The following is a 16,601-nucleotide window of genomic DNA, read 5'->3' as shown; positions in this document are numbered from 1 at the left end:
TTTAATATGAACACAATGAACAAACTTTCGTACGAAATTTCCCTTACTGGCGTCACTATCTATGTAAATTTTCCCTTTGTGAGATGTCGTCAATAGACTTGCAAATCTCTAGATTATTTTCCAGACTTAACATACCAAAGTTCGTCCCCTGCCGATTTAACCAAGACATTTTATACGTATTCTTCGTATCAACCAAGACATGCTATGACAATAATTTATCTGTTCAAAATCACTAGAATATGAAATTACATTAAGATTTGTTCAATCTTGATTTTACATATATCTTTCTGGTCAACTTGCACTAAATGGGGGTTACTTGTCCTTCTTTCTTCTTTTTCTTGGTAAGGGATTAAATAGAACGAACATTCATTCAAATATCATAAGGACGAAAACCCAATCTTGATTTTTTCATATCAAACTCCAAAAGAGTCAAAAGTAATGTACCCTGACCAATAACAATCGACGTTCTCGGATTCAAACCCCCATCCATAAAATCTAAACACAACATGTTAGGATCAACATTTCTCACGATATTTCGTTGATCAAGAATCCGCCACTCTACATTATCCGGCAAGCCAAGACTGACCGTCGGCAATCGCAGTCCTCCTCGCATAACCACAAATGTTGATGCATTAAAACAAGCATCATACGGCGCAACCGGATCAACCCTCGAAATATTCATGGCTTCAGCTTTCTTAACATAAGCACTAACGAAGGCCTTGTAGATTGACGTCTCCATAGTGGTGCTTGGAACTATGGTGCTAACTCTGGTTCCTCCAACTCCATTATTCTCATTAATGGCCAATAATGTTTTGTTTATCGGTATGATTTCGCCGTCTATACTTATAGATTTTACATTAATGAAATATTCGTCACTATGTTTTGGATTAATCAGGAATGGGGTGTAAGAAATACCTTTAGCCAAATCACCTTCCCTGAATGCAGTGTATGGTCTATTCCCGAAGAACATGAAGCCGGCTTGCTGTGATAAATATAGAGCAAATTTGCTAGGAAAATGAAATGACGCTGCAAGCTGTGCGACTAAAGAAAACTGCGAACGTCCTAGACCAGCCATTCCATCAGCACCCTTAGCAAGTCTGTTAAACGTATCACTTGTAGTTCCGCAACCGAATGAAATCACAGTGGCCGTGACATTTGGACCTGGGATCCATTCTTGGGACTTCGGGTCCTGCACATACCTAGATTGTGCAGTCACAGCGTCTGAGAAGAGATCAAGTTTATTGGGTGAATGAGTTATTGGGTTAGATGTGTAAATGCTACATTTATTCTTTTTGCACATTGCAGGGCCAACATATTTGCTAGCAAGTGAGCATTGAGGTGACTTGCAATCGACTGATCGGAAGGTAGAAGATGTTTGGCTTTGATCACAACGGACATAGGGGAGTTCACCGCCGAGTTCGAGGACTAGGTTTCTAGTGACACTCGGAGTTCCTTGACTTAATTGGATAATGTGTTGTAAGGTAGACGGATCTCTCTGAACAGGAAAGACAAGACTACGAGGTCGACTAGAAGAGGAAGAAGAAGCCTAAGAGTTGGAGATAAAGAGTAAGAAGCAGAAAAGGAGAACAAGAAATTGAACAAGAGACGAACAACAAAATGAAAGCATAAGATTATGAACTGATTAAGCTTGATGGCTTTATCTTGTGATGACCTTTGCCATTTTGTAGTTGGAAAGTCTTTAACGCGTCTGACCAATTGGCACAAATAGTCTCACTTGGTGTGCTAGAACTCTATCCAAAACTCTATCCAGGATACACACTGGGACACAAAAACAAAAATAGGAGATGAAAGGTTGGAGAAAGAAAATGCCAATCTAATATATCTTTTTTAATTCATCTACAAAAGAAAAGATAAATAAATAAAGATTTCGACTTAGTGGATGTCATTGTAATACGATGATAAAGTCACTGGGTGATGATACCAACGAGTGAGTTGGAAACTCAAAAGTACCGAATTCTCTACTGATAAAAATAAAAATCCAGACGTAAAATGACTGGACTCCACAGTGGCAGTTTTTTTTACGTACAATTGTTCAGAACTGTAAACAGTCCTCAAGTGCATAAGATTTTAGATGCAAATTCCTCAATGTTCTTATCAGAGCTTCCACCTTCATCAACTGCCTCAATGGCCAGCTCTTGCAATCTAACAGCATTTTTCTTGATCACTTCCCTCCTCTCTCCCTCCATTACTTCTTTAATAGATTCCTCTAAGTTATGTCTGTTAGCCATCCCATCGTCATCTATTTTTGCTCTAACCCCGACTCTCCACACATCCTCAAAACATTTGGCGTTAGTCGTTTGATCGTTCCATTGCGGCGTTGCTACCATTGGCACACCTAAGCTTAATGCCTCAAGTGTCGAGTTCCATCCACAATGCGTTACAAAACATCCGACTGCTTTATGTGCTAATACCTCCAGTTGACGGCACCATGTAGTCACCAAACCTTTTTCAGATGTCTCTTCCAAAAAGTTTTTCGGGAGTTTATCTTCCTCTGAAGCTCTAACTACCCATAAAAAATGGTAGTTGGAATTCCGAATTCCCCATGCTATTTCTTCCATTTGTTCTTCTCCTATAGCAGCCAAACTCCCAAATGAAATGTAAACAACTGACGCGACTTCTTTTGTGTCCAACCATTTCATGCAAGTGTCAGAATCCGGCGTAAAGAGATGAAGCCCGTAATCGGTATCCTCCAGTCTTTTGTCTAGGTAAAATGACGGCAGTGTTGGTCCTATCGTAGTCATTCTCGTGGGCGATTGCATTGCCGTCCAGTTCACCACCCGCAAGACATTAGTATTAGGAAACAAGTAGAAATGCAAAATCATAGATATAACTCTAAAGATGAAACTCAAAAGGATATAAGCTTTACCTCTTCCTCCAGCTTATCATAGGTGTTGAAAAGTAACCAGTCTGCTTCATCAACATTCGAGAATTGATCCAAAACTGTCGCAAGTATGGCAGGATATGAGTCGGGTTTGTAACAAAAGATGGTAATTATTCATGAGGTTCAAGCAAAGGCAATCCAGGAACTGATAGCGTCTGTCCTTCTACAGGTAACGGAATCAATCCTTTTGACACTTGGTAGTAAACAGCATTGACAGAGCTAGACTGAGTATAAAACACGGCCCCGAGCAAACCCAGCTCTTTTGCTAACGGTAAAACCCATGGAATTACAGAATCATACACCAGCCACTTGATAGGACACCCTAATCTTTCCTGCTTCTCAATTAGTTCCGGCAAGTGTTTCTGAACAGCAGCTTTGAATTTCTCCATATAATCATTTCCAGACAACTTTGTAAGTCCGGTCTCATCATAGCCATCCGAAAATGACACCACAGACCGAACCAGCACCGGTTTTCACCGATTTTGAAGCGAAAATGGAGGTAAACAACGTGACTTTGATTCCCTTCGAGATTAAACGCTTAGAGAATTGGAGAATCGGGTTTATATGACCTTGAACAGGTAACGGAAGAACCAAAACATGGCCTGATTTAGAAGCAGCGGCATTCACCTCTTCTTGACCCATGTTTTCTCACTGCTTTGAAGTTTTAGGTGAACTCTTTACTTCTTTCAGTATGTGTGTACGTTCATTTATACTTAATGCATGCTCAATAATTTAGATCTCATAAATGCTAGGCTGCTAGCCATTAATTATTTCTTGTTGTTGGGTGAACTGAATTATTCAATGAAATGTGTGGTTTGTACGTGGCCAGTGGATATCATTATGTGTGTGGATACAAAATACCTTACAACCATTAGGAATGCGAGAAGATCATTCTGATAGCAATTATTCAAAGGCGAAGATAACAAGTTACGTCACTACTGACGGACGCGATGCGATGACGTCACAAGAATCACACCAAACATGTGAGGGCTAGCGCAATCTTATCGCCCTCCCGGATATGAAATTATGGGCTTTATTAGCTGTGCTCCACTATATAACTCCTATAAAAGGGACAAGAAGCCATTGTACAGAGGGGGACCTCTTTTGAGAGTTTATGTGAGGAATTTAGGAGATAGAAAGTTGTTTTGTTCTCCAAATTAGGATTTTCTCATATTTCATCTATAATTGTTCATAATTTCAATAAAAGAACTTAGAGATATTTTTATCATGTCTTAAATTAATTAGGTAATATCATTTTGGTACAGGTAGTAGGATTTCCAGCAACTACATTTTGGAGCATGGAAACAGTGTGGATGAGTAAGAGAGATGTTACTCACCTGTGAAGTTTTCAAAAATGGTTTAAAACTATCGATTATTACGTTTTTCAACATTTAAAGTTTGCTTTCATGGTTATTAAAACACCAATGGTCGATTAAAAAGATTATATCCAAAGGATTTAGTGACTTTCCAAGCATTTTTACTAGATCTAAAAAGAGTTTCCTGAGCTTTTCGGTTGAATAAGTTTTTTCGAAGGATTTGATGATGTTCTAAACATATTAACAAAAAGTATCTCAGATCTAAAAAGTAGATGCTGTAAGATTTAATTTTATAGATACTTAAATTAGGATCGTGAACTTCATGATAATCACACAATCAAACACGCAAGAATAAGTTTATACGGAATACCTGGGATCGCAAATCCATTATACGCCGATCATGTTTGGAGTAGGAATAATACCTTGTGGAGGTCATGGTTTCTCCTTCTTCACCTCTTAAGTTATGAATAATCAATTCTCCGAACCCAATACCGATGGCTATTGTGTTCCTCTTATAGGTATAAGGAGGACCAAGTTCCTAGGATTTAATTAATAGCATTAGATCTCGACCGTCCATCAAAGAAGAGATATTAGGAAATAATCCCAGAAATGGTATCCGACATAAGTTAGCAATATTCTATAATTAACCAAAATTATTACGTGGCCCAAGGGAATATTTCTATGTGTAGAAATATTCTTACATTCTGCCACTGGTCCATGTGATAATTTATTTAACAGCTAATCGTAGAAAAACATAAGGCGCGCGTAATTGCTAACAAAATTTAAAGGTTAACGTAATACCTTGGCCAGCTAAGCTAATCATCCGAGTCATAGCGATTGCACGTTGTCTTGTTATCAACATGTTCCCTTCCATGTACCACAACACAAATAACTTACTTAACTAGGCCTTAAATTGGGATATCATAATGGTCCAGTGATGTCTTCAAAAGAAAGACAATTTCTGTTCACATTCATCCATTTACATAAGTGTATACAAAACATGGATACAGAAATAACTCAGAACGACATAAATAAGAGCTCATTAAGTGTTCAAAAACAGGCACATAAATTAGCTGAATTTAATAATCAAAATTACTCCCACAGACCTAAGATTTTATTCTTTTCTTAAGAGGTCTTAAAATGTAATTGTGCAATAAGTACACCTCTCAATGCAATTGTGCTTAACTGATACATGAACAACTATTGTTTCTGAATTTCTTGATTCACGCATATATACTCAAGGTTCATGTGTTTTGTTCCTTTTGTATCATATCGTTCTTTAATGCTGCGAAACTAAGACGATAAATTTCAGCAATATCGAGAAAAAACTTAAGTCTCTAAGTATCGCAGTCATAAATATTCAAACTCAATTGTGGGACTAGTATTAATGGATTCTTCCTTTGTAGAATCCATACATCCATAAAAATTGAAGTTTGAAAAACCCAATAAACTCTTGTTGGGTTTGCTAACTAATTAAAAAACAGAAGTTAAAATAGTATCTCAAAATTCTTGATAGCTTTCCTGTAATTTGTTCTTCGATTCTTTAACATATCAACAACTTGTTATAAGTTTCATATCATAATTAAGACGTAATGAAGATTAAATTTATATATTCTATCCAACATGAAATAAAATCTGTTAAATATGTTATTATCTCAAAATTTCTTGAATATTCGATATATGCCTTATAAGAGAGCTTTATTAATCCATATGATATTACTATCACATGGTAAGCTTCATTCATATCCTTTACTTCAAAATACTATAGAGATATGCATAAAGTCAAGATCACTACTCGTAGGTAGTACGTCTTAAAATACAAGACCAAGAGTATGAATTTCTCCCACTGATCTTGAGGTATATGCATAAATCTGTAATAATTCATCCAAAACTTGAAACATTTATAGTTTTGTTGAATTTCATATACCATTATGGGAGGATGCTTAAATTTCATACTTTGATTTCTAAAATTTGTAGACTAAAATTTATCATTAATAAAGGCTATTTTCACATTTAATTAATGCAACTCTTAGGTCATACTGAGCTACTAATAATACTATGACAATTCTGAATAAGTCTTTCTTTGACACGAGAGAAAAACTTATTTATAATCAATGCATCGTTTCGGAGTAAAATCTTTGGCAATAAGTCTTTCTTTATACCGTTTAAAATTGCTATTACAGTCGTATTAGGTCAGAAAGACCCACTTTCATACAACTGATTTGTGTCTTTCGAGCAATTAAACAATATCCGAGAATTGAGTTTCAACCAATGATTTTTGCTCGCATAGCATCAATCCATTAATCAAAATTATTAAACATAATATTTGTGAACCTAAAACCGAGTCTTTGCCATTTCATATCAAAATGTAATAAATTCTTGTAAGAAAATCACTGAAACAACATGAATAACTTTCTTTCAATCTCTGTTGAGACCTTCTTAATGCTGGTTCATGTTGTTATCAAAAAATTTCTTTATTGGCATATTATGGAGTATTGGATCAGTAATTTATGGGCTTTCATTATCTAACATTCTGATAATGAGAAGATTCACAATAACTGTAGAAATCTTAAATAAAGAGATCATTATCATGATTTCTTGAACAGATATATCCACGTACTCCCACTGATTATGCCATCATTAATAAATTTATATTTTTGATTTCAATAAATCCCATACTTCGGTTAGAATATTAAAGGTGATTTAAACTAGGTTTCCAGCCTTTCTAGACCAAAGTGTGTCTTTGAAACTTCTCTAACGGAAATCTATTTAAATTACACAGTTACAGAAAGAACAAACATTCACAAATGTATAGCCATTATGCATGGTTCATCATGCTTCTAACCATTTTCATAAAAGTATTATTTAGCCCTTTGATATACACCATTACGCCAAGGATAAGTTGGCATTGTGTATTGAGAAACAATTCCGAACTTTTGAAGATATTATGCAAAAGGATATTATCCTGTTTTGTCATACCTTTCACAATATTCACCACCTTTGTCAGACTTTATAATTTTTCACTTTATCTATAATTGCCTCTCAATTTCAATAACAAATGTTCGATAAAACATCCATGGATTGAGATTCATTATGCAATCGATAGATCTACATAATAACGCGAAAAATCATTAGGTGATAAATAATTTTATCTTCCAAAAATTGGACCATTAAAAGTCTACAAAATAATCATAATCTACAATTAATAAGAACAAAAGCTGAAATTTATAATAAAGATAAATGACAATTAAGCTTACAATAGTTACATACCTTCAATAAGATTCTCCTGTGGGTAAAACCTTATCAAGGAACAATGTGAGACATGAAAAACATTAGTACATATTTTACCTTCTCATACACACAACATTATGTTTGTTTAATACCATAACTAGAATCACCTGTGGGCAACTCACGTCCTAAAATATATTAACAAAATCCAATAATTCTAAATATGTTCAACCTTATATAATGTGAGTTGTAGTTACCTGTGGGTGGCTATTATTTCACATGTATATGAAACATTTAGATAACCTTAATGCTTGTTTAACGTGTGAAGAAAAACTACTTGTGAGCAGCATTGTTCTAATCGTTAAATCAAACTAAGAGGACTCAAAATATACAACACTTACCAGATAAGAGCATAACATCACTGTGGTGATAACTAAACTATCCAGCAAACATGTACAATTGCAAATATCACACTAACTGTTCTTGTGATATTGCACAGTCCCACTCAATGATATGGACATACTTGATCTGATAATGAATTTAGTCGCTTATAAACAATAATGAGTAACCTTAAAACATCAATCACGAACATTTATTCAAAAGCATGCCATACATAAATTGTGAAAAAATATCAACACCCTATAATCGAAAAATATACAAACATAATGAACTTTTTCTTAAACTAAAATCGAGCATGAAACAAGTCTATAAATATAATTCAATAATGAAATTTCGTTGAAGAAAAATTCTTTGATGCATCGCTCATTTAAATATGATACAAACTTAAAGATCATGATAAATAACGGATATATGATGAATTAATATGAAAGGTGTAAATAGTCAACGAGTATCATTTTCAGAAATATGAAGAAATTTATCAAAAATAAAACCTCAATTTCATAGAGGATGCGATAAGTTTTGGACAATATAATAAAAATATTCATGAAAATATGAAAAAAAAATCGTAATAGGTTACTCAACTCGATAATGAGTCAATTTATGTAAATTTTCTTTTATGCACTTTTAAGAAATAATGTTTAATCATGTGTCAATTATTTAATTACCATAATGTATGATCAGATATTGTACACTTCAATGTTATCTTAAACATGTGAACTCATATTACCTGTGGGTAATTCTTGTTCTAATACACTTAAGAAAAACAATATTATAAGCACTTGACATAATAACGAATATGACTGGAAAAATTATTTGACATCACTGTGGTGATTGCAACTCAAAAATAATGCCATAATAACTACTAAACCTTGCCTTTAAGGCTTGGCGTATTCGTGCTTACAATAAAATTATTATTATTTTTAAGACAAAACACTCTAGTATCACTGTGGTGATAACTAAAGAATTATGGCCTAAGAATCTTAAGCACAATAATTTTATCCGTACAACTGAAATTATCATTAACATTGGGAGAAAAGTGAAACATAATGACACTAGACACCCTCAAGATTCAAATCAGTTCATATCCATATGATCAACAATCATATCAATCAGTGTTTTCTTAAATATGTGAACTTCAATTTCCTGTAATTTTGTTCTGATATATTTAAGAAAAACAGGATTACAAGCATTTGACAAAACTTTTGATCATGACCAAGAGTGATTTGACGTCACTGTGGTGATAGCCAATCAACTAAAATAATGTCATTATCACATGATGTCGATAACTACTAAACCTACACTTTACGGTTTGCAAATTCATGCTTGTAATAACATTATGATTATACTGAGATATAACACTCTAGTATCACTGTGGTGATAACTAAAGAGTCCCATAATAATTTTAAGTATAATCCCATAAAATTTAAAGAAAAACAATAATGCGAGAGAAACTATATCATAATGCACAAGCACACACACAAACCATATCATAATGCACACACAAATTTAATGGTGTCAAAAAATGGTTTTGATCATAAAATTTATAATGAAACTCCATAAAAAATTGTGTTACTGTTTCGATAAATCAGAAGCGTAAGTTAATTTACAATAAAAAATTGGTTTCATTAGTTTTAAAATTAATACTGTCTCGTTATCTAAATATTAACTAACATGTATACATGCCCATAAGAAAATATTAATGTTTCCAATTTTTAATGTCTTAATAACCATTCACGTGATCAAAATATTATGTTTATCTTCATTTGCTTTGGAGCACTTATTGATTCATGCCATAAAGATATAATGCCCAATAAATATTTTCTCATTTATATCATATCTCCAATTTACCTCTCTTTCACATACAAGACAAGTAGAATATATGGACTTTAGTGGAACAATTATGCATGTTTATGACTACATGATGTCGACATTCTTCCATTTCATTTATCATCATTATTACGTTCATTATTACCTCATATGCTCATTATATGCCATTATTTAAAAAATAATATTTTTTAAAATGATTTTCTTTTATTTACATGCCAAAAATAAAACCATTAGGCCAAAATAAACTCAATAAGCAAGATATATTAACTTATTTACATGAAATAAAGGATAGGACATTAGTATTAAATTAAAATATATTTTCCTCCAAAATTAAGTAGGTTATTAATGTTGAAATATATTTTCTTCCAAAATTAAGAAGCTAATATAAAAGTATACAAGAAAATCATAAGTGATAATGGCCACAGGATCTTAAATTTTACAGTATACCATAATTTTCAACCGATTTGATTTTGATGAGATAATAAAAAATCAAACATGAACATGAAGTGTGAGCATGAAATGGGTCAAGATAATTAGATGTGAAAAGTAATGCAATGCCATAAGAACGATTATGTTCACAGAAGGGGAAAACCAAATATATCAAACCCAATTTTATTTTATTATTGCATATGATTAACGGACGATCATGAGTTCTAAGCACAAGCTCTAGATGCCAACTGTAAGATTTAATTTTATAGATACTTAAATTAGGATCGTGAACTTCATGATAATCACACAATCAAACACGCAAGAATAAGTTTATACGGAGTACCTGGGATCGCAAATCCATCATACGCCGATCATGTTTGGAGTAGGAATAATACCTTGTGGAGGTCATGGTTTCTCCTTCTTCACCTCTTAAGTTATGAATAATCAATTCTCCGAACCCAATACTGATGGCTATTGTGTTCCTCTTATAGGTAGAAGGAGGACCAAGTTCCTAGAATTTAATTAATAGCATTAGATCTCGACCGTCCATGAAAGAAGAGATATTAGGAAATAATCCCAGAAATGATAACCGACATAAGTTAACAATATTCTATAATTAACCAAAATTATTACGTGGCCCAAGGAAATATTTCTATGTGTAGAAATATTCTTACAGATGCTACATATATTCTTGTTGCATATTGGAGGGCCAACATATTTGCGAGCAAGTGAGCACTGAAGTGACATGCAATCGACTGATCGGAAGGTTGAAGATGTTTGTCTTTGATCATAATGTAAATAGGGAGTTCACCACCGAGTTTGAGGACTAGGTTTCTAGTGACACTGGGAGTTCCTTGACTTCATTGGATAATATGTTGTAAGGTAGACGGATCTCTCTGAACAGGAAAGACAAGGCTCCGCGGTCGGGAAGAAGAAGAGGAAGCGCCAGCCTTAGAGAGAAAGATAAAGAAGCAGAAAAGAAAACGAAGGAAATGAATAAGAGAAGAAGAACAAAATGAAGACATAAGATTCTAAAAGATGATAAGTATTATGAGCTGATTTAGCTTGATGGCTTTATATTGCACTGAATTTTGCCATTTTGTAGTCAAAAAGTCTTTAACGTGTTTAGTCTTGCAATTGACCACTAGGTACAAATAGTATCACTTGGTGTGCTGAAACCATATCCAGAACTCTATCCAGGAGACACATTGGGACACAAAAACAAAAATATGAGATAAAAGGCTGGAGAAAAAAGACCAATTTTTCTATTTCAGCAACAACAGAAAAGATAAAGAATTAATGATTAAAATCCGGACTTAGCCGATAACATTGTAGTACAGTGCATGGTAAAATCAATGGATAATGATAATGACCGGAGTACGAAATTCCGTCAACACCAAATTCTTTAATGATAAAAATAAAATTCCCCACTTTAATGACTGGACTCCACAGTGGAGTCAGTTTTTACGTACTATGCAGGCCGTAAACAAGTGTTCAGTACTGTTAACAGTCCTCAACTGCATAAGATTTCAGATGCAAATTCCTCAATGTTTTTGTCAGAGCTTCCACCTTCATCAACTGCCTCAATAGCCAGCTCTTGCAGTCTAATAGCATTCTTATGAATATCTTCCCTCCTCTCTCCTTCCATTAGTAATTTTATTGATTCCTCTAATTTGTCTCTCGTAACCATCCCCTTCTCATCTGTTTTTGCTCTAACGCCGACCCTCCACACATCTTCAATACATTTTGCATTAGTAGTTTGATCTGTCCATTGCGGCATGGATACCATCGGCACACCTAAGCTTAATGCCTCTAGTGTGGAGTTCCATCCACAATGTGTGACAAAACACCCAACTGCTTTGTGTGCTAACACCTCCAGTTGCCGGCACCATGTAGTCACCAAACCTTTTTCAGATGTCTCTTCCACGAAGTTTTTCGGGAGCTTATCTTCCTCTGAAGCTCTAACTACCCATAAAAAATGGTAGTTGGAGTTCCGAATTCCCCATGCTATTTCTTCCATTTGTTCTTCTCCCAAAGCAGCCAAACTCCCAAATGAAATGTAAACCACTGATGCTACTTCTTTTGTGTTCAACCATTTCATGCAAGTGTCAGAATTCGGTGTAAAGAGATGAAGCTCGTAATCGTTATCCTCCAATCTTTTGTCTAGGTAAAATGATGGTAGCGTTGGTCCTATCGTGGTCATTCTCGTGTGCGATTGCTTTGCCATCCAGTTCACCGCCTGCATGAAATTAGTATTAGCAAACAAGTAGAAATGCAAAGGGTTACATACATATTGAAACTAATTTTAACTCTAGATGAAACTCAAAAGGCAATAATCTTTACCTCTTCCTCCAGCTTATCATAGGTGTTGAAAAGTAACCAATCTGCTTCATCAATATTCGAGAACTGATCCAAAACAGTGGCAAGTATGGAAGGATACGAGTCGGGTTTGTAAACAAAAGATGGCAATTCATGAGGTTCAAGTAAAGGCAATCCAGGAACTGATAGCGTCGGTCCTTCTACAGGTAACGGAATAAATCCTTTAGACACTTGGTAGTAAACAGCATTGACAGAACTAGACTGAGTATAAAAAACAGCTCCGAGCAAACCTAGCTCTTTTGCTAGCGGTAAAACCCATGGAATCACAGAATCATATACCAACCACCTGATAGGACACCCTAATCTTTCTTGCGTCTCAATTAATTCCGGCAAGTGTTTCTGAACAGCAGCTTTGAATTTCTCCAAATAATCATTTCCAGACAACTTTGTAAATCCGGTCTCATCATAGCCATCCGAAAACGGCACCACAGAGACCGAACCAGCACCGGTCTTCACCGATTTTGAAGCGAAAATGGAGGTAAATAACGTGACTTTGATTCCTTTGGATACTAAACGCTTAGAGAATTGAAGAATAGGGTTTATATGACCTTGAACAGGTAACGGAAGAACCAAAACATGGCCTGATTTTGAAACAGCGGCATTTACCTCTTCTTGACCCATTTTTTCTTACTGCTTTGAAGTTTCAAGTGAACTCTCTACTTCTTTCAGTATGTGTGTACGTTAATTTATACTTAATGCATGCTCAATAATTTAGATCACATAAATGCTAGGCTGCTAGCCATACGGTGCACCCCATTATTTCTTGTAGTTGCGTCAACTGGATTATTCAATGAAATGTGTGGTTTGCATGTGGCCAGTGGATTATTATCATGTGAGGTCACTAGTGACATGGTTCCACTGCAGTTATGTGCATCACTAGCCATCACACCCTTTCGAAGATAGTTTGGATGCCAACCTTTTGTTTGCACTCACGCCTTACTGTTGTGCCCCAGATCAGATATTGACATGCCGTACGTCAGAAAAAAACCATGCATATAGCAATTTGATGACATCACTGCGTACGTAAATGTACAAACAAACAGATGAAGTAATTTACATGTCTGTTGCAGTTTTGAGTAAAATGAAAAAGAAGAAATGGATGACAATGATACTTCAAAAGATTTGAAGCGCTAAAAGATGAGACATATCATGTTCAAGACGAGACATCAAAAGCTGACAGTTTTCTAGAATCTTTTGGGGGCGTATGCTATGATGTCATAGAAATTGTCATAATCTTTGCTGTTGGACAAAAATTTAGAGGCTGTTTGAGGGGAAGTAATGGCTCCTACCGTTGTTCAGATAGGTTCTTCATTTTCTTTTCTTTTTTTTTCTTTTTTTTTTTTTGTTTTTGAGAAGTTTTTCGAGTTATTAGCTAAAAAAAATGAGAAGAAATTTTTTGTCCCATCAAAAATCTCTTTTTATGTTACTCTCCAGTTGTAAGTCTTGCCGTGGTGTATTACTTTGGGTTTTCACCCATGTCTGTTTAAACTGTTTAATACAGTAGTAATACTCTTCTTCAGAATATTTCTAGCATTTGCAGCTCATGTCAGACACAAAATGGAACTTCGAGTGTCCTTACATACTAGTATTCTGTTTATATGATCATTTAATCGCTTCCAACATCAATACTCCTACAGTGTGACTGAAAGAATGAATTTAAGGCCGGTCCACATGGGCAGGACGAATAGAATGCCAGATGTGCCTCTTGGTTCCTTGTTTTCAAAAGGTGGTAATGTCTAACAAAGCCCCAAAGCAGACAACATTCATAATCAAACAGAAGACACTTCTCACATTGCTCATTCTCACAAAAATGTTTTAGAAGTTTGTTATGCAACGGATAAGCAACGTGAAATTAAGAAAATCAACAAAGGTAATTCCAGTCAAAACATGAATGCATTAGGATGTAATTGATCCAGAATGAAGCGCGTCCAAAATCAATTAAAAAACTTGACAGTCTAAAAATAAACTATCTACCCAAATAATCTGCTAAGACAGTACATAAGTTTGCAGAAAGCAATAGATCCATGGAGGTTTGAAATGCACCTTATCTCTGCGATGACCAAATTAGTTGCTTCCTGGCGATTCACTTGCCCCAAAGAAAGACTGCAGTTTGTATAGAAATCCTCTAATCAACTTCCAGTTGAGATACTTCTTATCTGCTTCCTTAAAGGACAAGGCTTTCGCAAAAGGATGTATATAGTCCAGTACAGTTCCAAGCAGGAGCTGAAGAGGGTATTCCTCTGATTTCTATCTGTGTGAAGGTATTATTCTTCAAACAGTAAGAATAAAGAGATACGGCAATTGTAGTTCCACTGGCATTCTGTTGATGGATTTTTAAGAATATTCGGTCGGCTCCAGCAGCAGCATGAAAAAAGAGACGTCGACTTTCATCCCAACAAACAGGCAACATGATAATCTTTTCTGGCGTCCAATTGTTGGCACCAATATCTGAAGCTATATCTTTACCTCTATACTTGCCATTGCCTTCATATATAGACATCGTGCAGTGTAAGCACTAGTTCTATGCAACATAGCGACACGGCTTTGCACATCTAATAAAGTAACACATTGTAACTGACTGAAATCAGGGATTTGGATTGTTCTGAACTTCTCACTTCCAACATCAAATGCCAATAGAAATCTTACACTAACATCACCACAATCACCACTTGCAAAGTTAAAAGGATACCAGTAAATAGAGCCATCCACATATACAGAAGGTGCATCCTGCCTGAAATGACAATTTGGGACTTGATCAATTCTTTTCCATGCTTTGTGTCCTAAAGTCAAAATCTCCCAAATTTGGAAAGCTTTATCACCATCGTATATCACCCACTTGCAAATCAGTTTGTGTTCCTTACTTTCCGGAGAATATCCAAAACTATAAGAACTAGTATCACCTACGCAATTGCGGCTAGACTTTTGCGTTTCTTCCATCAATAATGTTGATTTTATCCATGGTGTAACTTCTCTCGTACCTACATTATACATACAAGCAGCATGTACAGAATCGTTAATGAAACAGACCAAACCTTTTACAGCTCCAAGAATTTGAGTATAACAAAATGGAGTTGTGTTCCTTGTAATGTGCTTTACGGTTGATGCTACCTTCCCTCTTCCATCAAGAAATACATCAGCTATCAAGAAACTCATAGCCCGTCCTTGAAAATTGATGTCTGTCTGCGAGTTTCCATTGCTATATCTCTGTGGTGGTTTGATAACAAAAAGATGTTGACGTGGTTTTAATCGGTTAAGATGTAAATCAATAAAATAAGGATCTTTGATCAAGGAATACCAATGTTTCGCTACGCACTTGAACCGCAAAAGTGACTTCACAGGGAGTCTGCTAAGTATATTACTTACTACATGTCCTCATCTATAACAGCATTGGCAGCAGCTTTACGATTAACGCTGCTCTTCTTCTTTTTATTAGCCCTTCCATTCATCTCGTCCCAGTATATAAATAAACCGGTATTTTCCCCCGGAGGAATTATAACAAACAGTTTGAGGGCATTGTGCTTAGACCTTATTTCGCATATTTCTCCTAAGATGCAGATTAATTATGCTCGACATTATTTAGATGAATCATTGGCATAAGAAGATTACGTAAACACTTACTGGAAATCCCACTTATCGGTTTTATTGAAGAAGAATCGCCCACAAATTGTTATTGATTCCGCCGGAAAACCTTACAAACAACCACCCAAACCGTAGGCTGTTAATACTTGGTGGGGGGTTTCTGCTTATTCAAATCAACGGTGTATTTGTCTCTAACAGGGGTTGGTGGATTTGGATTTATAGGAAATTCTAAAGATATCTCAAATTTCCATAATGGAGTTTTTTCTAACGGTTTCTATAATCAAGTCTACGTTGTTAGATTTGGGATGTGAAGTTGGCTTTGATGGAGTTCTAAAACTTTTAAGTAAAACATTTCATAAAAAGCTTGAATTCTTTTTTCCAAAATTGTTGATATTTTGCGACACTTCTGTTTATTTCCGTTTTGAAAATTAAATGTCAACAGGAAAAAAAAAAAAAGAAGGCCAAATAAACTATAGAACATAAGTTATGGTTGATCCATTTAGTCAAACAACCGGAGGACCGTTTTTCGGGGAGGGGCGTTT

At 35.2% G+C, this 16,601-nt stretch overlaps 3 protein-coding genes and 1 pseudogene across 3 annotated transcripts; all 4 read right to left on the bottom strand.

Moving 5' to 3' along the window:
• Positions 1–214: 214 nt before the first annotated feature.
• LOC113318439 (basic 7S globulin 2-like) lies at positions 215–1,684 on the bottom strand. Its single transcript, XM_026566612.1, has one exon. It carries the CDS (start codon positions 1,298–1,300, stop codon positions 371–373), a length of 930 nt encoding a protein of 309 aa, XP_026422397.1. The 5' UTR covers positions 1,301–1,684; the 3' UTR covers positions 215–370.
• A 188-nt stretch (positions 1,685–1,872) lies between these two features.
• LOC113318448 lies at positions 1,873–3,602 on the bottom strand (annotated as a pseudogene).
• A 7,742-nt stretch (positions 3,603–11,344) lies between these two features.
• Positions 11,345–13,206, bottom strand: LOC113318430 (UDP-glycosyltransferase 74E1-like). The gene is made up of 2 exons (XM_026566603.1): positions 12,445–13,206; positions 11,345–12,340 (listed from the first exon to the last, which is right to left on the bottom strand). Exons 1-2 carry the CDS (start codon positions 13,099–13,101, stop codon positions 11,615–11,617), a joined length of 1,383 nt encoding a protein of 460 aa, XP_026422388.1. The 5' UTR covers positions 13,102–13,206; the 3' UTR covers positions 11,345–11,614.
• A 1,728-nt stretch (positions 13,207–14,934) lies between these two features.
• On the bottom strand, positions 14,935–15,633 carry LOC113271747. The gene has a single exon (XM_026521653.1). The coding sequence runs from the start codon at positions 15,631–15,633 to the stop codon at positions 14,935–14,937; it is 699 nt and encodes a 232-aa protein (XP_026377438.1).
• Between the last annotated feature and the right edge of the window lie 968 nt (positions 15,634–16,601).

The sequence above is a fragment of the Papaver somniferum genome, chromosome 1, assembly GCF_003573695.1.
Source record: "Papaver somniferum cultivar HN1 chromosome 1, ASM357369v1, whole genome shotgun sequence".
Classification (NCBI taxonomy): Eukaryota; Viridiplantae; Streptophyta; class Magnoliopsida; order Ranunculales; family Papaveraceae; genus Papaver; species Papaver somniferum.
This window is presented reverse-complemented; position numbering and strand designations above follow the sequence as displayed.